Here is a 27,604-nt window from a genome sequence, read left to right on the forward strand (position 1 = left end):
TCAGAATGCTTGAAATAACGTATTTCATTTTCAAGACAGATTCAATAACCTCTCCCTATTCAGCAGAGCTCTGAAGGACACAATTAGCTTTAACTCTCAGGAGAGTTAAGTATGTGCTTACTTCTTTTCTTAAATAGGGCTGGACCTTGTTGAATTGCAACCAAATACAAAGGAAAAGGGAGCCAATGGGGATGCATACTTAAATGCTCCAGATAATAACTGAATTATTGAGATAATCTGGGGAAAACCATATCATTGGTGTGGGAGGGAAAACAGAATAAATAGTTCTGTGCTAAACAATTAGTTTGGCAAAAGAAAGAGGGAGAATGTAACTTTATAGGTAGTTTTTTTTATTAGTTTGCTTCACCAGTAAATATGGATCAGTACTTTATGTTTTAGCACTAAAGTATGAAAATTACACACCTGTAAAAATGGCATCTAACAGTTATGAAATTAAGAAACGCCTGTCATCATGTAACATACCATTAGGTGTGAGGTCATATTCAAGAAATAGTAAGGAAATTAATGTGTTTAAAATATTGAATAGCTTAGTAATGTAAAATATTGCTACCTTCAATATATCTGAAAACAGGTCTGATTTGGGACTGTAGTAGATTTCTCACTGTATTGGCTCTGATGAAAATAAAACTAAAATTGACATTTTTCCTGAATAAATAGGGAAACTTTGGAGCTGTAAATTCAAAACCTGTAAATGTGTCCCGCATATGAATTGCATCTAATTCATATTTCTATTGTATGTAATTTATATATTCTATGTGAAGCAAGTCCTAGGCCTGTGAGTGTACAAAACAGTAATTTGAAACAATACAGACACAATTGTTTCAGCTCCACAAGGCTGTCACATCTTCATTGTAGCTAAAAATCACCTGCCACATTTTGTCAAGAAAGGATGAACTTTGCTCATCCATTCCACTGGAATACAGACTACAGTTACCAAAATTGTGACATGATAATTAAAATAATAAATATGGTATGAAGGGGTATAGTATCTGTCATAGAAAGAATCCACCTGGTCTAGCATTCGAGATGTAAGATTTGAGGGTCACTGTAGTTAGCAAAACTTCACTTAACTTCATTTAAACAAAACAAAAAAGCATATGCTTGTTGTCATGGAATGTCACATCAGGGCTTGTTTTGTATTAGAATATTATAGGCAGTAACACTGATCATATAGTGCAAACTAGATAAAATTGCGTTTCACTGTGTGAAATAAACAGAGGTGCAAATGCTCAGTAGGATACCATTAAGACATAAAATGGCAAAAAATAAATATCAAAACTTTTATCAGTGTAAAAAAGTAATTGGGTTATTGTATAACCTAGAGTCTGGCAAAAAAGGCCTCAAAAAAGTTCGCTCAGTCTTCAGAAGTTCTACAAATTAAGTGCCTTTTCAGGTTTCCAATTAGACAAGAGACTCCATGCTTTCCGCGGGATCTGATTCATCACTGGCCATCACAGCACCGTTTTTGTCCAGTGTCATGGGACCATTTCCATTTTCCTTAGTGCTGACCAAGCTTAGCATTGCCTTGTAAAGAAACTGGTACTGTTCCTGGAAAAGAAAGGACAAATTATTGCAAACCTTTCAGGATTGGAAGCGAGTGGCACTTAAATTTGGCAATTCCAGGCTAGGTCACGGATACTGGTTGAAAGAAAAAAAAAAACAAAAAAAACAACAACAAAAAAAAAACATTTCATACAAAATGTTCCAGGCTGTTAAATATCAACAGCACCAAAGCAGCCATCTGACATGGTACAGAAATACAGTAATGGAGATTACTCAGAAACACATGCTTCACAGTCAAGATGCCAAGTCTTCATATTGCTTACAGAATATTTACTTTCCTCCTGTTGCTTTCTCCATGCGGACACCACTGATGTCAGTAAACTACAGACTCTAGATAAATTACATTCTTCCCATTTCCTCAGGGCATAGCAAATAGAAGGTGCTCCTCTGTGAAGGCACTAAGATGTAACAGAATATGAAGCACTGTTCTTTTTCGTTTTGTAGATAATTAAATGCATCATTACTACGAGCATACATTTAGTGAGGAAAAATATTTTGAGAGTAATTACTTATGTTAATCTAGTTTAATATTGTCACCCCAAACCTCCAGTTTTCAGTAGATTATTTTATTCCTGATCCACTGCTCACTGGAGAGAAAAGAAGTCTTTCCACTGACATTATAAGGATACTGCAGAAGGGCCAAACGTGCACCTTGTATGCAACACAAGAAATCAAAGAGCGTGTTGCAATAAACCTAAAAAGCCACTACACTGGCTTTCCAGCAAAAATGGCATACTTCCCGTTCCACTATTTCCCTCTCTATTCCATTATCGGGTTGATTTTAAATAGTAATGTATGCTATAGGTACAATCGTTTTATATAATGAAGTCAGTCAGCTTATCGCTTTTGCACATATGGGTTCTGAATACATAAATATGCTAAATCAAGTGTTAGCTTAAATTCTAAGAGGAAGGATGAGGACAGCGCGAGGAGCTATTTACAGGCTCCGTCTAGAGACGATTCTAAGTAGCGCCGGCAGGTCAAACGTGGCCGAAGCGCTGCGTTACGGCCAAGCTCAGCTTTGGGGTTATCTCTGCGAAGGACCCCCAGGTTGGGTGCAGAGCAAAGGGGTAAGGGGCAGGTCCTCTTTCTGCCCCTAGGGACAGGCCCTGGCCCATGCTGTGCCCTCAGCCTGCTTGGACATTTTCTAGGAGAAGGTAAGCGGGGCGAAAACTTTACTAGAGACAGGACTAATGCTTAAACAACATGGACGAGTGCAAGACAGTACCTGAGCCCTGGCTCGTCCCCTAGTGCTGGCAGTGCCCTGCACGCGGGGGCAAGGATGCTGCTCTCCGCATACAGGGCGCAGGCTCCTGCAGAAGCTTTGTCTCCCCCTCTTCAGCTCTCTGGGCACTGCTGCACTGCTCGAAATCCAAACGAGCCAGGTTTAACTAGCAGAGCCGAACTTACAGGGCGGGCAGGGAGATGGCGACAAGCCGAAAGGCCAGGGCTGTCCATACAGTGGCCTGACTGTACGAGAAACAAGCCTAACTGCACATCAGGGACTGCGTGGGTTTGAGGTGTATAAAAATGACAGCAATACAAAAAAAGCCCAAATGCAGCTTCTGCTTGGTAACAAAAGCAATAACACCTGATAACATACACAAAGCTACATGTCTGTTTTACTTCATGCTTTTTCTCTCAGACAAAAACCTTGTAAACTACCAATTTATATTCCATTTAAAGACTTACAATGTCTGTAAATACTCCAGGCCGCATAAGATTTATCATCTTTGCCACCTGGAAAACATCGACAGCATTTTCATTCTCCAGCTGCTGGGACAGAGTGGTAAGGGCACACAGCGTTCCTGCCGACACAGCTCCATACCTGAAAAACCACACCACAGTGATAAGGTACTCACGAACAAACCTGGGCACCCTCGCACAGAGCCGTGAAAGTGCCGGTATACTCTTACTGGATTATTGCAGCTCATCTTTATATTTATTAAAAGCTCTATTTTACGCTAGCTAAGTTTTAGTCATTTTAATTTAAAAAAGAAATTTGGTGGCATACAAGTCACCTCAGGATATCTGCAGATTTCAACAGAAAGAACCGGAGCAGCAAATAATGCAAACCAAAAATACCCAGCTTGGAGAGTACACTCACGGAGTCAGGTTTCACACGCACTGAAGGCATCTGCATTATAGCTGAGCATATTTTACAATTCATTAGTGGGAGGCTCAAGCAAAACACAAACTATTACAAAGAAATGAGACTTCGCCTCTTCCTCCATGTCTGACAATTATATAAAGCACAGACACGAGCTGCTCACGAGTAAACGGGACGCATCTCAAAGTCTTCTTTAGGTCTGATTCATGGGCAAAATCCAACATTCCTGAGTTGGGCACCCAAGAGACATTATAGATTCTGAGAAGTTGAGCCATGCTGTCATTTAGTAAGAACTTGAGCAATGGTTATGTGTCAGGAGAATGACTAACAATGTGTCCTTGAGACAGCGCTCAGGCGAAAATCTTACTGATGCTAAATCCAAAGCTCTGTGGGTATGCTTGAATCGCAAGCACAGTTGTGGGGCACCCGATACAAGATCCAAAGCAACAGGGGCTCATAACTGCTTCTGTGAGGCAAGGTTTTACTCTGTTCCCTTGGTCCTCAGGAGACTGAACTCCTGTCCTAGCTTTGCTATGGCTCTGCTCTGTGACCTGCAGCTGGACCAAGTCAGCCTTGGTGCTGACTTGCTCTGTAAACTGGAGAACTGGGCATGAAAACGTATATGATCGGCAAGTACTGCAATGCCATCTGGTATAATAAAGTTATTGCTAGTATTTTTGCAAGATTTCTGTGGAAATCAAGACGTGCTGCCTTGATTTCATATGAGTTTTGCAAACCTGATTTGCCTAGAAATGGGAAACAGAAATCTGATCGCAATGGATCATTGATCTACTGATGGGGAGTCCAAGAAGATGCAGGGCTCTTGCAGAGCTACACACATGGCCATGACTAATCATCTGATATGGACAACATGGACTTTGCCTGTCTGATGGGGAACATCTAAATGCCGCTGGGGGCCTAATGCTCTGTTTTTTACTGAGGTTGATTACCTCCACCTCCCAACCATCTGAATGCTTTTCTCTCTGCAAATCATGCAACAATCTTTGTCCGGTTGCCTACATATGGGCAATTATATTTGAAACACTTGACTTTAAGTTGGTAGTATTCAGTACAATTATCTCTAGCTGGAATTTCTGAATGTACTTCTTTCTTTGAAATGTTTTGCTATCAAGTCATTCCACCATGTACTTGCTAAATGCCACATGCATTTAATATTTGCAAATCCATATATTTGGAATTAATCTGCAATTGTAATTATTAGTGGATTATGTGATATAGTCATTGCATATAGTAAAGGGAAATTTTCATTTTCAACTACATTTGCTTAGGCTCCAATGAAAAGCAGAATCCCCATTATATGAATAATATGAAAATAAAAACCATTGAATATGACAAATAAAGCAAAAAAGCAATTTACAGAAAGAATGACTCAGCACTGCTAGAAGTGCAATTCTGATTTTTTTTTTCTGGTCTAGCATGAAATGCCCAAATCAATAATGGTTCTAATTTTGTAAAACATAATCTTAAATACTGCAAGAGTAGCAAAATCTCACTTCAGACTACCCAAAGCATGAATATTAAAACTAGGCTAGAATTAATAAGTGCTGGCAAAAGCCAGCAGAGCTTACACTGTGCATTAGCAAGGCAGGAAACAGTGGGAGAAAAACTACTTGCTGTGGCCCGAGGCACCACTTGCGCAAGTCTGGTGGGAAAAAACTGTTGCTGCAGCAATACGCTGATGTGAAGTGAAAGCTCTTTCAGCAACAAGGCTGATCTGGCCACTGAAATACCAGAGTACGGTGATAACATTTTTTGCACAAAAGGTGAAGATTTCTAAGACTTTCCCATTAACTCTGTCTTGTAGCAATGGCAAATGTCTAATGGACTTGGGAGTGGGGGTTTAGAGCAAATAGCAGTCGTTTACATAGGCTCGGTTGTTCACTCCAAGGGCAACTTGACCAGTGACATAACGCAGGCTTCCTCGTGATTTTAATGACAGAACAACTCCAGGGAGCTCCCTGCCTGCCAGGGCAAGATATTGTCTGCAATGTAATATTTAGCACTCTTTATAATTGGGCATTCAAGCATAGCTGGCAAGACAGTGAACGCCGCAGATCTACAAAAGAGACAAGTGTTGGCGCACGCTGGCCCTGTGTTGGTGGGCTCCCTCCCTTGTGCCTGGCACCACATGGTCCCCTTGGAGCGGTTTGGGGGGAGAAGCAGAAGGAAGAAAAACACATTTGCTCTAAGAAAAGCTGGCCTATTTGTCACAAGACACACTTCCTAATCATCCAGAGACACCGGTGAGCTGAGCTTGTTCCTTATCTTATGTGGCATATTATACCTGAGCTAGACAGGAGCTCAGGTTTCTATAAGACCATGCTGGGCTGCTCAAAGTATTTATTATCCAAATTATGGCTCTGCTGTTTTTTTAAGTTGGTTGTAGAATTTGTTTGGGAAGCCTCCAGGCAGAGAAGAACCCAGAACGCTTACAAAGCAGACACAGCCTGACTTTCTGAGTCCATCTGGAAAGACTAGAACCAACAGCATAAACTAGACTAAACAAAATGTATTTGTCCTCAGATGCCAATGGATATCTCATCTCAGGAAGCTTAAGCACTCTGATCCTGTTGTTTAAGCCACCAAACCCCATTCACTCCATGCAAGAAAGAACATTAATTTTGATCACTGTCCCACAGCAGAATAACTCTTTACAGCCTACACGTAAATGGGAAAAAAGAGACGACGTACTCATCATGAACTATGGTGGGGCCATCCCTTGTTAAGGCCTCTTCCTTGATTACATTAATGAGTTCAAAGGTACTGCTTATAGGAGCATCTGGATTTGGCCATTTAGGACATTGAAAGTGACGGACTTCCAGAACGTAGTCATCCTGAAATGAAAAAAGAGCCTGGGCATTAGCTACTACAGTTTCACATTCATCCACTCCAGGCAGATAGCACAATGGGGAAAAGCCTCACTACAAATTGAAGAGATACGTTCTTCTTCCAAAGGAGTTTGCATACAAAGAAGAAGAAAGGTGCTCAGTTCTAGTATCTCTGTAACAGTGAACACCCTAAAATAAACAGCTATGAGAAAAAAATTAAAAATGATTTTGCATTTGAGTTCAGGGCTTACTTGCATATACATACGTTTTCTCAGAGGCCCTACAGCTCAGAGGTCAAACAAGAGAAAAGCAACAAAAGGAACTCAATTAAAAAGGGCTTGTAAACTTCTATTTTTGGAGCAAAATCCAGCTGCAGTCCTGATATCAAACTAAAAGCAGACTCGCAGCTCAAAAGAAACGTGCTTTACTAAGTAAAACCCCGTAATCTTTGAGAAACAATCTATAGACGCTGAATTTTGTAAGCAGAAATAGGACAATAAACCTTGGTGTGTACTTTACAGAGTAATTTAATCTGCTTCTGGGATTTCTGAAGGAAAAACAAATGTCATAACTTTCAAATAAGATAAACGGATTCAACACAACAGTCTCATTAGCGGGAGGAATCTACCTCCAGCAGCAACAGAAGACAGGAGAGGGAGTCAGAATACCCTTCCCTCAGTGAGCAACATGCACAAACATGCATTTACAAGTCAATCTTTTTCAAGACTGTTTCTGAATTCTCTCTCTCTCCCATGTTTAAACAACATCAATAGCATTTTGGAGAAAAGCCAAGGCTCACATCTAGGGGGGTTTATTTTACCTGGGTAGCTTCAAGGATAAAGTCATGGATGATAATTTGCTCTTCGTTAGAGAGGCACAGTCTGTCTTTGCTGATAAGGGTCACAGTAAAGGCCTCACAGTTCATGGATTCCTCGCGACTTGGCCAGTACACAAACTCATCTTCTGCCTAGAGGAAAGAAACAGCACACACCCTGCAGCCTTCCGCATACCTTAAGTGCGAGTGAAAAATCCAGTGGATCAAAAAATTGGATAAACCGAGATGATCATAAACTGACCTTTGAAAAACATCTGTGTCTAAAGCAGACTTACTATAACAATAGTCAGTAACAGTCAGCCTACCAGATCCTTCTTTTGTGTGCCCAAACAGGTAACGCCTGCTTTTTAATTGGTTTCATAGGGAAAAGGTTATTTTAGCTTGCTCATACTTAACCTTTGTATTATATCCCGGGCTTTATTACCTCCTGCCTACACAGTTTTGCATGGAAGTACGATATCTATTTAGAAAAAAATGCACTGCCTTAAAAAAATTGTTTTTTTTATTTTTAATTTATATTTATTGTGGTCTAATCTTAAACTCTAGGGTGCCAGTAAAAGCTCTGTGGATCAGGCCTAGGTAGAAGACTGATGGATACTCTGTGTAGGGGTTGAATTTTTAGCAGTGAGGAGAGGAGTGAGGAGGAAGGAAGGAACTGAAATATTCTTAACCCTGAGAAAAGCAGTGGCTCAACTTAATGCAAGATCTCCAACAAAACACTAATGGAAACACTATGACACTATAAATTCTCAATGAGACTGTGAATGGGAATAAAGGCTGAAGAGCTTTACTAACTGATGGGTTATTGATAACATACTGTCAACACTATTCTTTAAAAAGCAACCATGCATTCTGATTTCACTGTAGAGAAAGAAAATTAGGCTCTGCCACACATGCAAAGCCTGTTTCTCCTCCTGGCTTCAGAAGTCTCCTGTCCATGCAGCACAAGAACAGATGCTAACCTGACAGCCTGCGTGGCACTGCACGGCTGTGTCTCCAAAGACTCTGTGCTTTACTGTGCTGAAAAAACACGAGCTACTTGCTTTGTCCCTCTGTGGCCATGAGCATGCCTCTACAAACAGGCTTATCTCTGCGGGCCTGGCGACTCGATGTAGATATGCGCAAGATACTGTTGAGATTCAGACCTTAAACATTTAAGTTTGTTCTGAAAAAAAGACTTGAGGTCCTAAATCCCCTGAGAGTTTTGAAAATTCTGCCCTTAGCCTGCAGAGCTGACATCAAACAGGGTAATATTGCTCCACATTGTGGAAGTGCTCTCTCCCTCAATGCGAGAGATCCTCACGTAGCAGGCAATTGGCATATTCATCTCATCCTCTCACATTCAGCACCTTCATGGTCTCAGTCCTGTGCCACCCCTCCTTGCCAACCAACACAACCTACAGCAGACTCTGAGCCAGTACTGGATGCCACTGCCTGGCTAGTCAACCTCTGCCCCGAGCACAGCGAAGGCCAAACCAGGTGCAAGGCATCTTGCAAAGGATGTTGCCTAGTCCAGCACTCCTCCATTACACTTCAATCTCTACTGTTCTCCAGAGCTATTCTATACACTTGTAAAGACAAGATCAACCTCTTCATTTCTACCCAGTGTGCTTCCATTCCACTGGTGCTTTCTGATTCAATTGTATTTCTCTGAAAGCTCTTTGCCTTGCAATACCTGCAGTCCCCTTCACCTTACCACATGCAAATCAACTGTTGCCTCCTTAGTAGCCCCTCATGACTGCTATTTTCCTGCTGTAATGAAGGTAGTTTCTCTACCACTCTCAGCTGCAATCATCTATTCACCTCAGTGATGCATGCACGGAAAAACGAACTGTTTACTTCCTAATCCTTTTCAATGCACACTCTTGAGACATGCTAGTAAATCTGGAAGTAGTGATTAGCATTTCACCTGTGTCACCTTCTCTATCTCATTATTTCCATTTAGATTGACGTACACGTTTGCTTTTTTGCTCACATTAGAAATAACACTTGAAACCTTGCATGGCTTTAGCCCTCTACGGGCTTAGCCTTAAGCTCCAAAAGTAAACAAACAACTACCTTCTTGTCTCTGCATTGCATTTCTGTTGCTTTCAAGGTCCTTACCTATGGCCCTGGCCACCCAGTAACTTCAGTGCTTTACATCCTGCCAGCCAGGGAACCCACTGCAGCTTTGCAGAGGTTGTCCTCACTGGCCTGCTGCCCAAGAGCTCTGTGGTCCACTCTTGCTCGCTGCAGTTCAGAATGTCTTTCCCAAGGAGCAGGACAGAAGGAGAGTGCAGAAAACAGTCCCTGCACCTAGGAACTTATCTTACTAAGCTTATGGCAAAGTTTGAGAGAGCGGCTCAGAAATTAGTTATGTTTTCAACTAGAAAACAGCCACAGGGTGTAACTAAGCGACCCTATGCTGATGCCCTGCTGGGCTAAGTAATAACCCTATGGCAGGGGGAGGGAAGCGTTTAACTCACCAGGCTCTGGTTATCCGGTAGCATGACGATGATTTGTGCATTGTGATCCCAGATCATTCGCCAGAAATCTTTAGTTGTATGTGGCAGCGGATGTTGGGTTATGATGAACTCGTTACTCCTGTAGTAGCCCTTTTGCAGCAAAACAAGAGAGTACTTACTGCCTTAAGTACTCTTAAAGCATTGATTTCATCTTTAGGGACAGATAATGACCCTATTTCATTTTATTCTACAATATTTTCACACAGACTATAATTTTTAACTCTATTTCCATTCTGTGGAGTCCCTATGGTTTTCATTTACTCTACATCTCAGTATTTATTTGACTGTATCTCATGGAAATATGAACTCCACATAAATGTATCTTGTATTTAATTTTTTTAGGCAACAATCTTTAATAAAACACTGTTAATAGTTTTACATTATGGGGAAGGTGTTAAAATCTCATCTGTTAATACACAGCCATTACATACTGAATTAAGACAATTATAGGCATCTGCTATTTAGCACCTTAGAATTGATTTTACTTTGTAATTAGGTGTTGGCTTCCTCACCATGATATAAGAGGCATTAATGTAATCAGTTCCCTTCATTCCAGGCAGTGGTGCCAAGCCCACTCTAGCACGCTCAGCTATAAGATTAAAAAAATAATAATAAAAAATATCAAAGTCTGATCATGGCACAATGCAGAAAGCAAGAATTTTTTAGATGTTAACAAACCAAACACTGAGCACCTCCCATCTCCCCCAGGAGCAGGCCAGCACTTTAACTGTGTTAAAGCATTGCCTACTAACACAAGATATAAAAAGAGAATGTTGCGCAATATTCCCACAAGGACAAAGTAATTTCAGGAATCAAATTTTACTATAGCAAAGATTTTCACAGCAGGCTGAATTACCAAATGACAGTATATGCAGTGACAACAGGGGATTTCAGGTAATACTTGACTGCAGTGTCTCAAATTGTCTCCAGCAGCACACAAACCCAGCTGATTTATTTTGTTTTCCCCACCATTCGGCAGCACTACCATCACTCTCTTCTTCTAGCTGGAGGGTGAGATAACCTCTACAGAGAAAACACCTCCCGAACGGGTAACCACCCAGAAGTGTGTGCTTGCTCTCCAGCAGGTCTGCACTACTCCTTAGTTGAGGACTGGGTTCAACAATATATCCTGGAACCAACTGACAGGCTCCTAGCGCAAAACCAAAACCACTGCAGCTACTGGACACAAAGGGCAGAGTTGTACAGACTCGTTCTGCCCGTTCACATTTGTTTATAAGCTATACTGTGATGGGTTCCCTTCTTCTTAGCAAACTTTATGACGGGCCAGATCTGTGCCGTTATAACTGTGTGCCAGCTTGGCTGTCTTCTGTCGGGTGCTCTGGGTAATCTGATGGAAATGACACCATTCCCATGCTTGGTCTGGAGCAAACTCATACTGGTGGCTAACCAGGGCATGCACAGATTTGGGACTAATGATTGTGAAACTATGGCCTTGGGCACTAAATACCCTCATCTGGGGAAGGCTGAGATATGGTGGTCTACCATGCTCCACCAAGATACACACACACACACACACACACACACACACACACACAGGCAACCACGAACTCGCACAGAAATTGATAGTAGTAGCTGAATTGCAAACAACTTCTGTCAGTCACCCTGGGAGATCTGACCCGGGCAGGGAGCTGTATCAAAGTATTTCTCTAACTATTCCACAGATTTATCCCCTACATCATTATTCAAATTCTTAAGCACTTCAAATTAACATTTCACTTGGACAGTGTATATGGCTGACACCTTAACTATTTTCTTAACTATTGTTCAGTTTCATCAGAGTAATTCTGAAAGACAAGACAGCTTGGTCGGAACAAAAGATCACATTTCTCCTTCCTAGTGGCTATGCCTTTTCATGCATAACACAAGGAGAATTCAGTACAAAAAGTTATGCTAGGCAGTAATCAAACCGAAGATGTGATCTTACACGGCACGACTGATGAGTTCCTGTTCTTCTCTTTGTTGCAGTCTTTCTGAGCACTGAAGCATTCTACGTACTTTGCATTACACTGTGTAACCAGCTGAAAGAGAATAAAGTAGTAAGTCAGTCCGCATGGTGCTCTCAATGGAGAGAGGAGGTTTCTTTGCCAGCTCCTGGGAAGATGCATCAGTAGAAGAATAAACTGCATTGTTAAATTTGTTTAAAGTACTCAAGACACCAATGGAAATCACCCTTTTCTTTCAGTCTGTTTAATGGATAAAAAGATCTCTGCAGCTCTCAGCTTTGAAACAACCTGAGAATGAACTTCCATCAAAATGTACTTTCACAGAACACTACGTTTAGTTAACTTTCAGAATATATTTGCAGATATATGGTCAGTCAGAAGCAGGTCTCAAGGAGGAAAAGCCAGCAAAAACAACAACAAAACCTCTTCTCTGTCTTCTTTTAAAATAATAGCAAGATGATTCCTGCAGAATGTCTTTTCCTGCCAGGCCTTGTGGGAACTTGGTCCATGAGCATCAGAGCTGGTGGGTTACATTCTCTGGTCCACCAAGCTCATCCCAGGCTGCTTATGAGGCACAGAGAAAAGTCAGGGAGGCAGATTTGTATTGGAATATTCCTCCCCTCATGCACGGGGAAACTCTACTGCAGCGGAGAGGGTGAAGGGGGCTTCCTGCACCAGAAACTCACGTTCAGCATAATTTTGCAGTAAGACAGTTAAATGTAAACTGCTGCACAAGGGGGCAAGAGCACAAGTTAATTTTCTGCCAACTTTGTGGTAGCAGCACAAACTAGGGAACAATCTAATAATTGCTGCTGGCCACATCCTTACTTAGTCCCAGTTTCAAATGCACTCTAAACAAGAAAGCATTCATCTAAGTACTGGCGTAAGCCCCATTAGAAGTTGCGAGGTTTCTAAATACCTGTGCAACTCTGGCAAAGTAATTTCAGAAAATGGCACTTAGGTTTTTGAAATTTTGCGCCAAGTGATCAGAAAACATCTTTAAACTTAAAACTTAGTATTTTTCTTAAAAGAAATGCAATAGTTTTTGCAATTTTTTTCTCCTGCTGCATTTTGTATATGTTTCTTTCTTTAATTTAGTAATTAAGCATCTGGAATGCGTAGCTGATGTAGAATTACCGAGATTTTTAGAAGTGAATTGAGAAAACAGCCTACTCATAGTTTGGCATCTGGCATAATTTAGCAGTTTCAGTTCCTCGGTCAGTTATTGACTGAATTTAACTGTTAAAATAGACTTCGTGTATAATCTTCTTATGATACACAGTAGCACAAAATAGTTTTGAATGCATTTAAATAAAACACAATCAGAAAATCTTAGGTTTTAAATAGGAGAAAATGGGCAAAAAGTTTTACTTTGGGCAGGATGAAAGTCAGCTATAACATAGCAGGGAAAAGTAGCAAGTATAGCTATTAGCAATGAAAGACATACTGTGTTTCCCTGGTCTTTGAACATTTTTAAATGTGTACCTACAGCGCTGAAACAGTAAGTGGTGCTAAGAATCTATGCTAAGAATCTTACATCATTTGTTTCTGCGCAGATGGGTGTGAGAGAGGCAGCCTGGAGGATGACCTCCAGCCAAGCAAACCACACACAGAAACGTCCAAGGACCTTTAGAACAGGGAAAGCAATAGCACACTCGGACCAGTGTCCGTTTCCATCTTCAAGAGTATTAGTGCTGATTTCGAGTAGCATAATTAAGATTGCTATTCAAGCGTTCTGGTTTGGCTTCCTATCCATGGCAATAGACAGCGAAGGCATGCCATGCAGCAGAGAGTGGGCGAATTCAGTGCCCCTGGATGGCTGTGATAAGCTTTACCTTGAACTGTTTTTCTAGTCGTGTCTTCCCTCCTATGCCAGGAATGAGGATGCTGTTAACATAACTATGCAGCTGGTTTGCAGATACTTCAGTTTCCTTCCCAAGGATGGCTTCCAACAAGGCATCATGAATAAAAATGTACTGCTCCTAGAAAAACAACAGCATGTCACGTAGGCACTCGGAATAAACTAAACAGCTGGCTTTAACCCAGGGGTAGAGCACCCTAGAGGAAAGGGTAACACCTTCTCTGAAAAACGAGCCACCCATGCAAATACTGCCATTGCAACATTTAGAAGTGTAACACACAAACTCTGAAGAAGTCAAAAGTAGAATCTAAAGCTTCTGATCTAGGAGAAGAGAGACATTCCAGTACAACAAATGCCTGGTGATATATTCTGTATTTATGGGGATGTAACTGAAAAATCTATTTTCTCTTTGATTACAGCATAAAAATGAACATAGCTTTAAATTCAGCCCCACTGCATTCTTTACCTCTGTCTGGACGAGGTAGTTGCGCTGTGTCCTGATGTGTTTCAGGAAACCCAGGACATTAACTGTGCTTTTGTCTTTTATCTGTTGCAGCATACTGTCTATCACAATGTAGGTACCAGTTCTGCCAACACCAGCACTACAAAAGACATAAAAGAAACTCATGTAACAGAGCTGGACCAAAGTTAATGTTTATAATAGCAAAAAAGAAGATCAAATATTCTTGTCCACAGACTTTACTTCCCCTGCTAGCACAAGTCCTTAAACAAAATATTTTGGTTTTCAGGGAATTTTTTCTGGCGGTTTAAGTCCTTAGCTACCCTGTGAAATCAGTGTTCTCTCAAATACTTTACTTCCTCCCTCTGTGGGTATCTCTGCGCTACAAGATGTGGATGTGAGTGTAGCACAAGCCATTATGCTTGCACCACTGAAGCTGGCTGGTGCCACTGGCTAGAGCAGTGCGGATGGAGCTGCTGTGGAGCCTCTATTTCACACACTGGTTGTTTGTGTGTGTTGTCTTGTCTCCAATGCTGCTGTTACTGGTGCTGGCTAGAAGAAGCCATGTGGAGCCAAACTGCTTCCACTCCAGACCCACCAAGGTTGCTCCAGACTGTGAGGCTGCCCTGGTTGGCTTCAGCCCTGAGGGAAGGCCTGGGCTTCCGGAGGGTGTTAACCTTGTGAAGACAGCATTTCTTGAAGGGGAAGAGAGTGCTCCTGGGCTCAGTGTAGCAGGGAGAGGGGGAACTGTTCAGAGCTTTCCAATTTTTGCTGAAGAGCGCTTATCTCCAGCACCCCCTTCCTCTTTGCTATGGTGCTGTACAGCCCCCTCACACAGAGTCTTTTGTGATGGAGATCACTTCCCTTAACGCATTTAAAGGAAGTCCTTTGTTGACTGCAAGTGCTGGTGAATATGAGTGCAGTTTGGTGGTAGAGCTGCATGCTGCACACAAGGAGAGCTCCAGGACTCCATGTATTCACATGGTCGATTGCCAGCAGATGTGATCCTGCCCTGCCCATGCACTGAATGGGTAGGCTGCAAACAAGCTTCAAGCCAGAAACTGCACAGCTACATCACTGCAATGCTGAACAGCTCATCAGCATGAAGCAGGGCTTTGCTAATGCAACTGGGAAGCTTCTGCATTGGATCTGGCTTGAAATGTAGGCAAAACACACTCACACCTATCTTCACTCTATGGCGCAGGCATATTCTTCCTGCATTAATAACACGTGTTTGTCTTAACTAGCATTTAAGATGTACGCTGCACACTAGGGATGCTTGCTGTGAAGTAGCTAATCACACTCATCATACCTGCAGTGCACAACCACTGGTCCCATGTCCGTAGTTCTGGCTGCCGAGGATCTCCGAACGAAGGTTAGCACAGGCAGGGCATACTCCGGCACACCCATGTCAGGCCACTGAGTGTAGTGATACTGAATAACCATTCTCTCATTCTGCCGCCCTTTGGGATTTCCCTTCTGACCCTGCATGCAAAGTGTGCACAGCGAGAAGAGAAAGATTAGGAAAGGGAAGCGTGGAAAAACATTCAATCTTGCAAGCTTGCTCAGCTGAAAAAGTGCCCAACTCTGACAGAAGAAATCTTTTTCTGCAGCTCTGCCTCCTGCTAGGTGGAGACAGAGTTCAGGGAAAAATACACATGGGAACAGAAAACAACAGCAGTAACTGTGAGACTAAATCAGCAGTGAACTTGAAAGAAAGAAATACAGGCTAAACCTTTCACCAGGTTCCTTGTAATCCTGGCTTTGCTTACTTATTTCCCATCCACCTGCTACTTCAAGCTGTCTGTGCAATAGTTGAGGTTTTGCTCCTGTGCAGCTTGTATCCTGCACAAGCCAGAAGACATCTGGATGAAAACAGCAGACTTCACCCACCTTTTTCATCTTTGTGTTCCTGATGGTGAAGCGGCGCACAGTGTAGCAGGCGTGAATGTTTGTGCTCTTCAGCGTGACTATAATGTTGCCATACTCCTCGCTGTTTTCTGATGGCCAGTACTGATCGCATTTCCTCTGAACAAAGAGATAGATTGGTGGGTTGGCTGAAGGTTTGAGCTGGTTCTTTACATACACATTTAGAGTTTTTTAGAAGAGTAAAATCATGGCTAGCTATGTATCCCTCTGTTATTTATATATTGTACATTGATATATATATATGATATATGATATATATATATATATATATAAAAAATATATATATATATATAATCCCCAAGCATTTTAAACAATTTCTGCCCACGTGATTCAGGGAGGTGGTAAGGAACAGCTGCTAACAAATTATAAATTCTCTTACTCTTCCTTTTTCAACAAGGTTTGTGATCATGACAATGATTCCAGTGTTTTGTTCCCAAATCATCCTCCAAAAATCTTCAAATGTAGATTTTAAAGGTCCCTGGGTAGCAATGTAGGCTTTTGCTTTGTTGTAACCCTTCAAAGAAAACCACAATGCCAAGTAAGATGAAAGCAGTATCATAGCAGACATATTAATAATTTAAAGGTACCAAAAAAAGGTGCCTTTCTCACTCAGGATACTGAGGATCTTGTAGCAAAACTATCAGAGGAAGCTGGAAAATACAAGCACTTTACAAGTAGCAATACTTTGTGGAAGGATTCAGAGTTAGAGAATGAAAAACAACTCAACGTACATCAACATAATTGGCATTAATGTAGTCACTGTGCTTCGAATCTTTTCCTGGTAAAGGCCTTAGCTTCACCCTACTGTGATCATCTGCAAGATAAGAAACAGAGCAGAGAAGTGTTAAGGAAACATTTTGCAGAAATGTAGGTAAACATCTTATTTCCTATGTATTGGAGTATCCCTTATTAATAACCTGTAGAAGTTGACTTTGGATTGGAGTCAAGGGGAAGATGGAAGTGTCTGCCCTTGATCATCTGATCATGGTAGCAGGCCTCAGGCTTCACATCCTTTGAAGTACCTGGTTCATGTTGGGGCAGCTTCTCTTTACAGAGATCATTGGAGCTTAAGGAGATCTAGGATCATCTACACCATGCAGTGTAGGGTGGTTCAAAGAGCCATGCCACCACAGAGGGTGCAATACGTACACTGTGCAGAGATACCAGCTCCGCTCCTGTCTACAGTAAAACTGCCTTGGCTTGGCTCTGTGTGTGAGTTCATTATCCTCCCCTTGGTGCTGTGTCGAGGCAGGTCTACTGGCCTTGGCAGCACAGTGAGTGCCCTCACTCCTTCACCACCCTTATTGCCCCAAGAGGACAGATTCTAGGTCTTTAGCTCCAGTTTTCCTTGCATGCAAAAGCCTGACTTCCTGCTCGAATAGAAAAGATGCAGGTCTTCCCCTGCTCCAGGGCAGACGTATTGGGCTGTTAAGTGCTTTCAACACAAGCAGATACAAAGCACAACAACTAACTAACTTTAAGCACAAGAAGCTGGTATCATTTGCCTTCCTCAACCACCAGTGGAGAGAGAGGTTCCTCCAGGGGCAATCTGCAGCACTTAAGTTCGTGCTTCAATTTCCCTGTAATGGTATTTCTCACTCTGCACCACAGAAGGAGCCTAGAGGGACCAGATATCTTTGCCTAAAATCTGAATTGAGACAACCACAATGAGTCCCCTTGCTCAAACCCACACAACAAGTCTACTATAGATCTGGGAATTGGTCCTCAGCCTGAACCTTGCTCACTTCGGAGAATCCATCAGAGATACGCATTTCCTTCCTATGCCATCCAAAGCACTCAAGATTTATTGCAGTGGTATCAGTGAATGCAGATCAACCTTGTGAGCTTTGTATCAGTGGCCCTCCGCCTTTGTTGCTAAACCACAGTGACTGCTGCACCTGCCATTCATTCCACATCAGAGAACAATATGGAAAAAGTTACCGCATTTCAATTTCAGACCTGCAATAATTTGCATTCTAGAGCAGAGTCCGGATTTGCTGTACTCAGAGGGATACGGGCAAAGCCTGCACTATGCTACAAAGATCATTGTTTGCCCAAGTCATACACATAGCTGAAGCAGTTTGAAATACAGCAGATATACTGCTGGAAGATTTAGCACCTTTGGGATTACAAGGGAATCCCAAGGATCATAAATAAAACTCTTTTCTCCACTATGCACTTCCCTTAGGCCACTTTTCAGAGATTAGCAGGCAGACAGATCTTATTATCAATTGATCCCAGTTGTTCCACCACAAAGTTTCACACTGAACTGGTATTTTTAAAAACAACACTTACACTATCAAACTGTAAAACCTCTTAAGGAAAAAGCTGGAGTGAAATTCTGGCCCCACAGAAGTCAAAACTTCCACTGCTTTTAGCAGGAAAAGGAGCTCTCAGCCACACTTTCACATTAATTATTGTGCAGTAACGTATCTTTGAGTCACCCGTCACACACACACGCACTGGGAGAGGAGAGTGGCTTTCCCTGTCGATTCCCTGCACTTATTGCCCAGGCTTACTTACACGCGAGGATGTTGATATATCTGTTCTTGTGCTTGTTGTCGGGGTGGTTGGAGTGCTCCGCAGTGATGTTCATGTCGGCTGTACAGCGCTGCACTTCCTAGGCATCAAAATTATGCAAAGGAAAAATCTGTCAGTCCAGAAATGAAGCTTTATCTCCTTTTGCAATAGCTCATGGGAAACAGGTTTAAAATACCAGTATCTTATGGTTGGATTAAATAAATAGTCTTTCTGTATTGCCTTTTAAGATGTATTCTGCTTAAACCAAGGGCATATTAGCTGTTCTCTGGTGTCCAGTTATGCTCCTCTACATGTCCTTGGTGTCAGATGCATTTTGGGCACCTGAGGGCCTACTGACCCCTCTGCCCAGTCTTCTGGGCTCCATCCCGTGCCATACACCACTTTCTACCCCCTTGGGAAGGGAGGAGAAGGTCCATCAAAGGCAAGAGTGACCACAGTGTGGCATAAGAGATTCAGCACAAAAAACACTTCTACGGAAGAATTTCAAGCACTGGACAACTTACTTGCTTGTAATCCCTCAAAACAGGGTTTCTGACATTTGAGTTTTGCATTGACCTTTTGTTAGTTCTCTGCAGAGAGATGACTTTTATAAAATATAAATAAAAGAGATCTGTGAAGATAATGGATAGTGCTTTAAATACCACTGCTGGTACACCTATTAACAGTGTACGATTTAGTGAAAAAGGTAAAAGGCTGTGTCTAGGATATATATTGGAGATGTATATATTTAGACATTTACCTAGCTCAATGAGGCCAGAAGTTCAAGAAGCTAGAGATGCAGGTATATGTCTAGTTGAGAAAGTAGGTGAGATACCTAACTTCCTCTAATTTTTTAATTCTTAACCTACTTGCATCATCAAACAAATGAATACAGGGCTATATGCAGCAACACAGTGTGTCTTTTTTGCCCCTGAGAGTAGTAGCTATTCTCCTTGGCCAAGTTCTCTAGGAGTGTTCATACTTTGGAGACTGTCTTGCAAGTAAATCACTAAATCTCATATACTATACCATTTCCAAGGAATGTTTTCTTGTATCTGCTTAAATACAATCTTTCTGAAAAAGCAAAAAGCTCTTTCTCATCAGCATTTGCATAAATATTCTTAGTTTTAGAACAAATGTTTTGAAAAACATATTGATGTTTGCAGTTCACAAAGTTGTGGAAGAAGCTACATTTATTCAAACCTTTTGTGGGGCCCAGAAATCACACCAAATAGAACTAATTTCCCCCAAGGTTATATGGGGAGGTGCCAAATTACTTTGTACTTCAAGCTTTAAAAATAACAGTATAGAACCTGCCTAAGAGAGGAAAGTCATTAGACGCTCACAGCTGCTACAAAGATCACGAGCTAAGTGACAGAGAAAAATTATCAGGAGAAATGCTATACAAACAGCAGATGTAACAGAGTTCAGCATTATGCAGACATTTCACAAAGGAGCTGCAAAGCAATTTTGATATCTTCCCCAGCATTTACATTTTGAAAGTGCAAAGTATACTAAAACCTGGAACATTTTATAGCTTTCATATCCACGCGGCACTCCCAAATGAACAATTGCTTCTCTCGCTCTCCTCTCCATTGGGAGAAGCATACTACAGTCAAGGGGACGAGCTGAGCAAAGACAAAGAGGAATCGGGCACAGCTCTCGGCTGGCCCTAATAGAATTTTTCACAGTTCCATTTCTATCACAGGGGGAAAAAAAACCACATTGAAGTGTGCACTTCCCCAAATTCTGCCTGTCAGCTCCAATAAACAAGGGTCTTTTGATTATACATTGGTTCAGTTCAGCTTAAACTGCGAACGCCAAAGCAGCATGAGTTATATTTTTGTATGATTTAATGCAACTCGGTTTTGCTTTTTTTGCGTTTAAAAATCATGCAACATTATTCCTGTACTGTTGCAGGTCACTTCTAAAAAATACCCCCTCTTTCCGAAGAGCCCTGTATCAAACACTAAATCCCTGCAGCACCACAAAATTATTTCTGGAACAGTTATTAGCACTGAAACATTTATGCCAAATCCTGTAGAATTTAATATGGATGAGTCCAGTAAGATTCTGTGGAGAATACTCTCAAAAGTTAGACAATCTAATTGGGAATTACATCCCTGCTAAGGAATTCTCTCTGACAGTTTAAATACTACGTAGTAAATGTATCACTTCCTATAAAATTCTATAGGATTTTTCCATAAGGGAATTGTTAGAGGGGTTAATCATTTTAATTAACCTTTTTATGTTGATGCTGACTGCTTTTTTGACTGTACAGCGTTCCTAGTTGGCCAATATAAAGTTAATGGAAGAGGAAGATTAAGCTAAGGTGGTGAAAAACATCGCAATGGGAAAGAAGGTCTTATGCTGTGAGAGGTGATCACCTGAAAATGGCTTATATTAAAAGCTTAACTTTATAAATGAATTTTAATACCCTTAAAAACTGCTAAAATGGGGGAGTCCTATACCTGCACACTGCACAAGCACAGCAAAATAAGACTGTTCAAGGAAAGCTCTCTGCCTTGCCAGTATATCTTAACTCCTTCCATCTTTCTTAAAATCAACATAAAGCAATAAAAGCCCATTTCAACTTCAGGAACACTGAGTCCAAGACAAGAAGCTCTGGATTGCTGAGCTTGCCTGGTAAGAAGGGGACCAAGGACATCTTCTCGCTTTGTGCTGGCCACTGGCAATGTTTGGCCATGCTGAATGGCCAGATCGGCAGTGAACTGAGGTCGGTTATCGATAACACTGTCTCTTATCTCCTGTTCATCTCTCCAGACGCTAACTGCGAATTACTAAATCACAGGTTTGCTACCCCAGATACGAAGGCACAAGTTAACGTTCCTTCGTCATTAAAGTTGAAGTGGTTGTCTTTCATCAATGCACAAAATGCTGCAAGGAGACAAGACTAGTTGCAGCCTGTTATCTATGCCTGCTTTTAGAGCATAATTTATCCTTTGGCAGAACACGATGGCCTGGTGTTTAAATAAATATCACCCCAGAGAAAGCTCCCAAGTCACCTTCCTAACTATGCCTTTTTATCACATCATATATTATTACATATTTACTTCCCCAACATTTTCTACTGCTAATGCAATTAACACTATGTGATTTCTAAATCTTCCTGCTTACCCAGTCATTCATTTGCATTTAAAACATCATCACGATTACACTATCATTACAACTTTGCAGGCAGGCCACCAGGTCAGCTCTGGTGCCTGAGCTACTCATCGCAACCTAAACAAAGTCTTCTCCAATTAACATGAAACCGCTCCTGGCACCTTGGAGTAAAAGGACAGCTACCTTTAGCACCATGTCTGTAATTAATCAAGTCATATCAGACAAACTTTTCCACTCCGGTCTCTTCTTCTGCTTTCTTTAATCTCTTTAGTCTCTTCCACTGATTTTAATGGTGGCTGGCTAGCGTGCTGCTGCTCTTTATGTTTAACTTCGCAGAACACATTGCTGTCCTAAGATGAATGGATACAGGCTCTTGTCCTGTCCTTTCAACTTATCATCGACAACCCAAGAAACCAAAGTACATGGTTTCAATTGACCGTTAGTTACTGTAAAAAGTGTTCTAGGCCTTGCTATTACGGCTAATTTACCTTTTAATTATATTGTCCATGCTAATGCTAATTGGAATTTGATACACCCAGGTTTAATGGTCCATTTTCATTGCCTTTCTGAAACAAGTTACAGATTAGTTTTTTCTAAACTTCAAAGAGTTTCCACTAAAGTGTAAAATCAAACTGCTCCAGCATCTTGCTGGCAATATCAGGTTGTGAGTAAGAAATTTTGCCACAGTGACTGAGCAGGGACTCAGTCTCTTGATTTGGCCTTATGCAGCGCTGCTGTTGTTTCCCATTACTTCTGTCAGCAGATGTCCTAGCAGGGGCTGAACTGTAAAAGCCTATGAATAGCAATGAGGAGGAATGAACAAAGAAAGGATCCTAATTTGAAGGACTAAATTAGAGAAGATCCACAGCTATGTTTTGATCTTACTGTGGTATTTTTCAGCATGAAAGCAGCTAGTGCATCCACCCCTCCTAAGATCACTCCTGATCTATTAGTTTAATCCCAAATTAGAGAATTCTGTGGTTGTTCTCTTGGTGTTTGTTCTGCAAACATGAAGACAGCGTACCAACAGAGACAGCAAATAGCATCTGAAGATCTCCCACAGGAACAGTGTAGATTTTTGTGATAATTTAGCACTAGTATAAACTCTCTGATAGCACTCAGGAGAAAGGTAGCTGGGGAGAGCCTAGACAGAAGGGAAAATAAACAAACCAAAAGGACCGAACACAGCAATAGCAGCGGAGGAATCATAATAAGTGGTTAAAGATTCATGCAAGTGTGAGCAACTCAGAACCAGAGCTGTGCTCATAGCTAACCTGTATACTCAAATAATGTCTACACATGTGAGAGAGCAGAGGACAGTGGAGTAATATTTTCTTGCTATATCCTGCCCTTCGTTGGGCAGGGAGGTGCCAGTGCCTGAATGAAACCTTGCATTCCCTATGCAGGGTTATGGCTCTTTTGAGTGGGATTTCCCAGCAGAAAATTTGGGAGCTATTGCTGAGCTATAATTAATAACAGAAAGCCCAGATGCCTGAGCCCATTTACTGCTTTTCCTCAACTTTACCTGTTAGTTCACAGTATCAGTTTCTTAGGTAGGTCAAGCAGCAAGATAAGAACACAAAACTCCAGGCAGACCCTCTTCTGCACTAAGTCCTTCACCTTCCAGCTTCACAGTGCTACTTCCCTTTAGTTTCAGTACAGCAATACACAGGCTGAGAATATCCCTAATTATGCCAATTTGGGGGCAGAGCTATAAAACGTTTCCCAGTGCAGCAAAATCTCCAGGGTGCACGTTTTTTAAATGGCATCTCCCTACTGCCAAATTTCTTGGGGGTAGATGCAGTTGGAGCATGTTTCTGATGCAAGCTGGGTCCAAACTAGGAGCGATGCCAGTATAACGACAGAGTGTTTTTAGTCTTAAGAAAAGTGCAAAGCACAGTGCCATCTCAGTCTTAGATGCTGCCCTTCATGAGCGGATAAGATTCTGAGGTCGCTGGTTAAGAAGAGCTAGTGACCCCTGCCCCAAGCAGTGACAACCATGCGAGTAGTGTTAGCTAATCCCTGCCACACCACTGGAGATACGGATTTACGTTATTTCCTCACATTTCAGGACGTTTAGAAGAAGGTGTCACCGGAGTATAAAGATATTTTCAATTTATGTGATGAGGGAACTAGACAGCCTGCCTCCGCGTTCAGTGAGCCTGTGCAGACTCCAAATTGGCAATGAATCATTATGTTCGCACGGCTGCAGGCAGCAGAAAGGTCTGCGGAGATTGTGTTCACCCACTCTAATCTCTCCTGCAGCAGCACCGACCAACCCACTCCAGAATTAGGGAGCAGGAAAACAACATTGTCTGGTCTCTGAAGTCCAAATGAAGCATTATAGTATAAAACTTCACAGCTAGCTTTGGGGGCAGGGGATGATATCTTGGCTTATTCTTCATTCATATTCTGTTCACAAAACTAATTGTTTTATTTCAATAAGAGGTCAGACCAAGGAGGGGGTGAAAAGAATCGCCACGGGAGGACACACTTCGCACTCTTGCTGATAAAAGAATTTGGAGGGTGCAAGCCCTGTATAATCAGGCTGAGTAGTGGGAGAAGAGAGGACGGCAAATGTGACATTAGTTTTTTTTTTTTTTTTTTAAAAAAAAAAAGAGATCCAGAAGGGATTTCAGGCACTACTGCCCACTAAATCTGAGTTCTCTTTGGGGCAAACTGCCAAATAAAGAGCAGATTGAGTGTGAAGAGGTCCGTGTGAAGAGGTCCCTGAAGAAGTCCATAGACAGGACAGTCTGCAATAGAACAGCATATTTGGATTTCCAAAATGTGTTTGAAAAGGTGTCTCACAAAATGTTTCTTAAAACCTGATCTGTTGTAGAGCAAAAGGAAAAGTCTCCCTATGTACTAAGAGGTTGAAGATGGGACTCACAACCCACGAGTTGTCAGTGTTAGATTTTGCCAGCGAAACTTTACAGGGACCTGCTCTATTCATAAACAGACTGCAAAGGAGACAAAGTGGGTCTGTAATACAAAATTATTCAGGATAATTAGAACAAAAGCTGTTTGTGAAGGGAAGCAGAATATTCTCACAATACTGAGTGGCTGAGTGACAAAATGGCAAATGAAATTCAATGTTGATAAATGCAAAGTGATGTACTTGGGAAAAACAACCCTAACTATACATACACACTGACAGGTTCTCAATTTGCTATTGCCATTCAGCAAAGAGACCTTGGGGTCACAGCTGATAGTTTTCTGGAGGTGTGGGCTGAGTGCTCAGTGGTTGTTAAAAAACAAATAGTACATTAGAAAGGAGGAAAATAGAAAACCAAACAGAAAACATCACTAGGTCCCTGCATAACTCTGCAATAAAGCCAGTCATTAAATACCGTGCACGGTTCTGGCCTTTTCATCTCAAAAAGGATATGGTAAAGTTAGGAAAAAAGTTACAGAGGAAAAAAGTGACCTGAAGCCTGGAAGAGCTCCTCAAACAAACAGATTAAATAGTGCAGACTTCCTCAGTTTTGAAAAGAGATTATTAAAGGGAGATACGAAGAATGTACACAGAATCACGTGTGGCATTTGGGAGGTGATATAAGGATGTACTTTGTAATGCAAGAACTAGGAGGTGCTGAAAGACACTATTAGGCATGAATTAAAACCAAAAGGAAGCCTGTTCTCGTGGAACAAATCATAGCACTCATTGCCACGGGATGTTTTGGACACCAGAAGTCTACAAGGGTTCAAAAAGCGATTAGAAATTTGCAGAAGAAAGGCCCATCACAGACTATTAAACTCAATAATGCTGACACAATTTTTGGCTGGGCAACGACCAAATACAACCCCTGGCTTGGGAAGCCTCCCAGTCTTTGCACAGTCTTGCCACTGTGCACACAGGGCAGACGAGCCACCAAACCCCAGCTCAAGGATGCGCTGCAAAAATGTGGCACCTCACCTCATCTGCCAGAGGACAAGACTGCTGGAGCTGTCTGCAAGAGCAATCCAAAAAGCTTCTTGAACTTTTATCGTTATTAGGTTGACTGATTCCAAGCTGGAGTTCAAAGAATTAGATGAGAAACCAGCACTGACAACCCACGATTGTGAACTTTATTTTAAAAAGCTGTTTGTTGTTCAGTATTAAATTGAGCCTTACATTTCTAGTTTATATCAAATATTGAAAATTCATTGGACTCAAAGGAAAGCTCTACAATTCTGTATATGCAAGAGTGTCTAGCTATCACCAAACAATAAAGCTGGCTACTCGCATCATGATTCCCCAAAGGGAGTAAGATTCATTTTGGAATTACTTTCCAGAGAGAGACTTTTGAGTTTGAAGTCCTTTTTTCCTCTGTACATAAAATGCTTCCTAAGCACACTCACAAAATATTTAGCTGTTATTACACTTCATTTTAAGGGGAGGAGAGAGGGAGTAGTTATATAATTTACTTTCAAAGGAATCTTCTTCATGTAAAAAACAACTCAATGCAACCCGCAACATGCTGCCAAAAACACAGGAAGAAACGTACCCCCAAACTAGCAACAAACAAATGGACAATTTTTACCTTCTACATATGGCAGATAATGTTTGCTCCTAGCTTACTCTTTCCCTTCTAAGATTCCACTGTAAAACTTCCTGCTACAGGAACTTTTTAAGATATTTGGATGCTTTTTTTCATATAAAAAATGCTATGTGCTTGCTATCTTTGGGACAACTTATTTATTCTATAGTATTGCTCAATTTTTTTTCAGCATCTCCTTGTCTTCCTCTTCTCTTCTCTTGTTAGATGTAAAAAGTAGGGTTTTTCCAAAAGCCTGCATGCCTTCAGAACTGCAGACCGCTTTACAGAAGTTCCTTGGTAGGAAGGGCTGGGGGGGGATCACTGACACCGCGTGCGCACACCCAATCCCCAGCAGTATGCACGCGATCCAAATCAGGTATCAGCACACACTCCCATCCCTGTTAAACCAGCAAGACTTCACGACGAGGAGTTCATGCTGCTTTTTCGGTATTACGTGCAAGAACGGGGACAGCTGTCCTGGCAGAAAGTCAGAGTGGTGTGGGCAGACAAAACCTGATCCAGGATAAAGTCTGCTGGTACCGCAGGAACCTGCTAACATGTGATTTTACACAGATTTGAATGTGCAGCATGAAGTTGCACCCACTCTGCGTTTTGAATGAGGTGCCTGTGGTATTCTTCATCTCAGGCTAGCAGCCCCGTAACACTGGATTTTCTGTTTCAGCTGGAATCCCACTGCTTTTCTCTAAAACACCAGCTAAGCTTCACTGTATCTGGCAGATATGATACCAGCAGATAGTATGCCATGGCTGGGTCTGATCATACACGGTCTACCGCTAGCCGCTTCTAATAGCTGCTGTACGCATGTAACCTCAGGCTCCCATACCCCTCAGCCACTTTCAAAATTGGGATCCTGATTTCTGAGCCAGTTTAGGCACTTGAGAAAAGAAGTTACCTATGGGGTGGGGGGAAAATCCCAGGTTCACCCTCCAGCCCCATCACTGTGGACCATGAGGGAGAAGAAAATCGAGCCCGCAAGTTGTCGGCAACAAGAGGGAGCTAGACCATTTATCCCAAACAGTGACCCTTGTGCTCCCATTCCTTCTCCTTACTCTCCGAAAAGGAGATTTCATCTAGTCTTTACAAAGCCGAGAACTCAGCTATAGAGAAATACATTCGGAGTGGCTATACTGTCTTCCTTCAAAGGAGACACTCCAAATTTTAAGCCAGCAGGAGAACCGAATTTGGTGTGCGAGTGCAGGTGGAGGAGGTTAACGTCCCCTCAGAGGGGACCCTGGACTCCCCAGAAGAGAACTAATTGGCTAAAACGAGCTCTCCGGACTAGCCGCCACGGCACGGCAGTCACGGTAGGGAGCTCCAG

At 41.9% G+C, this 27,604-nt stretch overlaps 1 protein-coding gene across 1 annotated transcript in view; it reads right to left on the reverse strand.

Annotated features, from left to right (window-relative positions):
- Positions 1 to 333: 333 nt before the first annotated feature.
- The window catches only part of PTPRG (protein tyrosine phosphatase receptor type G), a 404,579-nt gene continuing 377,308 nt past the window's right edge, over positions 334 to 27,604 (reverse strand). The window contains exons 16-29 of the mRNA XM_062585127.1: positions 18,620 to 18,716; positions 16,828 to 16,910; positions 16,476 to 16,610; positions 16,061 to 16,195; positions 15,480 to 15,652; positions 14,174 to 14,309; positions 13,682 to 13,828; positions 11,828 to 11,921; positions 10,395 to 10,471; positions 9,844 to 9,972; positions 7,364 to 7,510; positions 6,407 to 6,549; positions 3,277 to 3,412; positions 334 to 1,569 (exon numbers count right to left, since the gene is read on the reverse strand). Coding sequence (XP_062441111.1) covers positions 1,423 to 1,569; positions 3,277 to 3,412; positions 6,407 to 6,549; positions 7,364 to 7,510; positions 9,844 to 9,972; positions 10,395 to 10,471; positions 11,828 to 11,921; positions 13,682 to 13,828; positions 14,174 to 14,309; positions 15,480 to 15,652; positions 16,061 to 16,195; positions 16,476 to 16,610; positions 16,828 to 16,910; positions 18,620 to 18,716 — 1,779 coding nt within the window. The 3' untranslated portion in view covers positions 334 to 1,422. The remainder of the gene's footprint in view (positions 1,570 to 3,276; positions 3,413 to 6,406; positions 6,550 to 7,363; positions 7,511 to 9,843; positions 9,973 to 10,394; positions 10,472 to 11,827; positions 11,922 to 13,681; positions 13,829 to 14,173; positions 14,310 to 15,479; positions 15,653 to 16,060; positions 16,196 to 16,475; positions 16,611 to 16,827; positions 16,911 to 18,619; positions 18,717 to 27,604) is intronic.

The sequence above is a fragment of the Rhea pennata genome, chromosome 12 (genome assembly GCF_028389875.1).
Source record: "Rhea pennata isolate bPtePen1 chromosome 12, bPtePen1.pri, whole genome shotgun sequence".
NCBI classification, from domain to species: domain Eukaryota; kingdom Metazoa; phylum Chordata; class Aves; order Rheiformes; family Rheidae; genus Rhea; species Rhea pennata.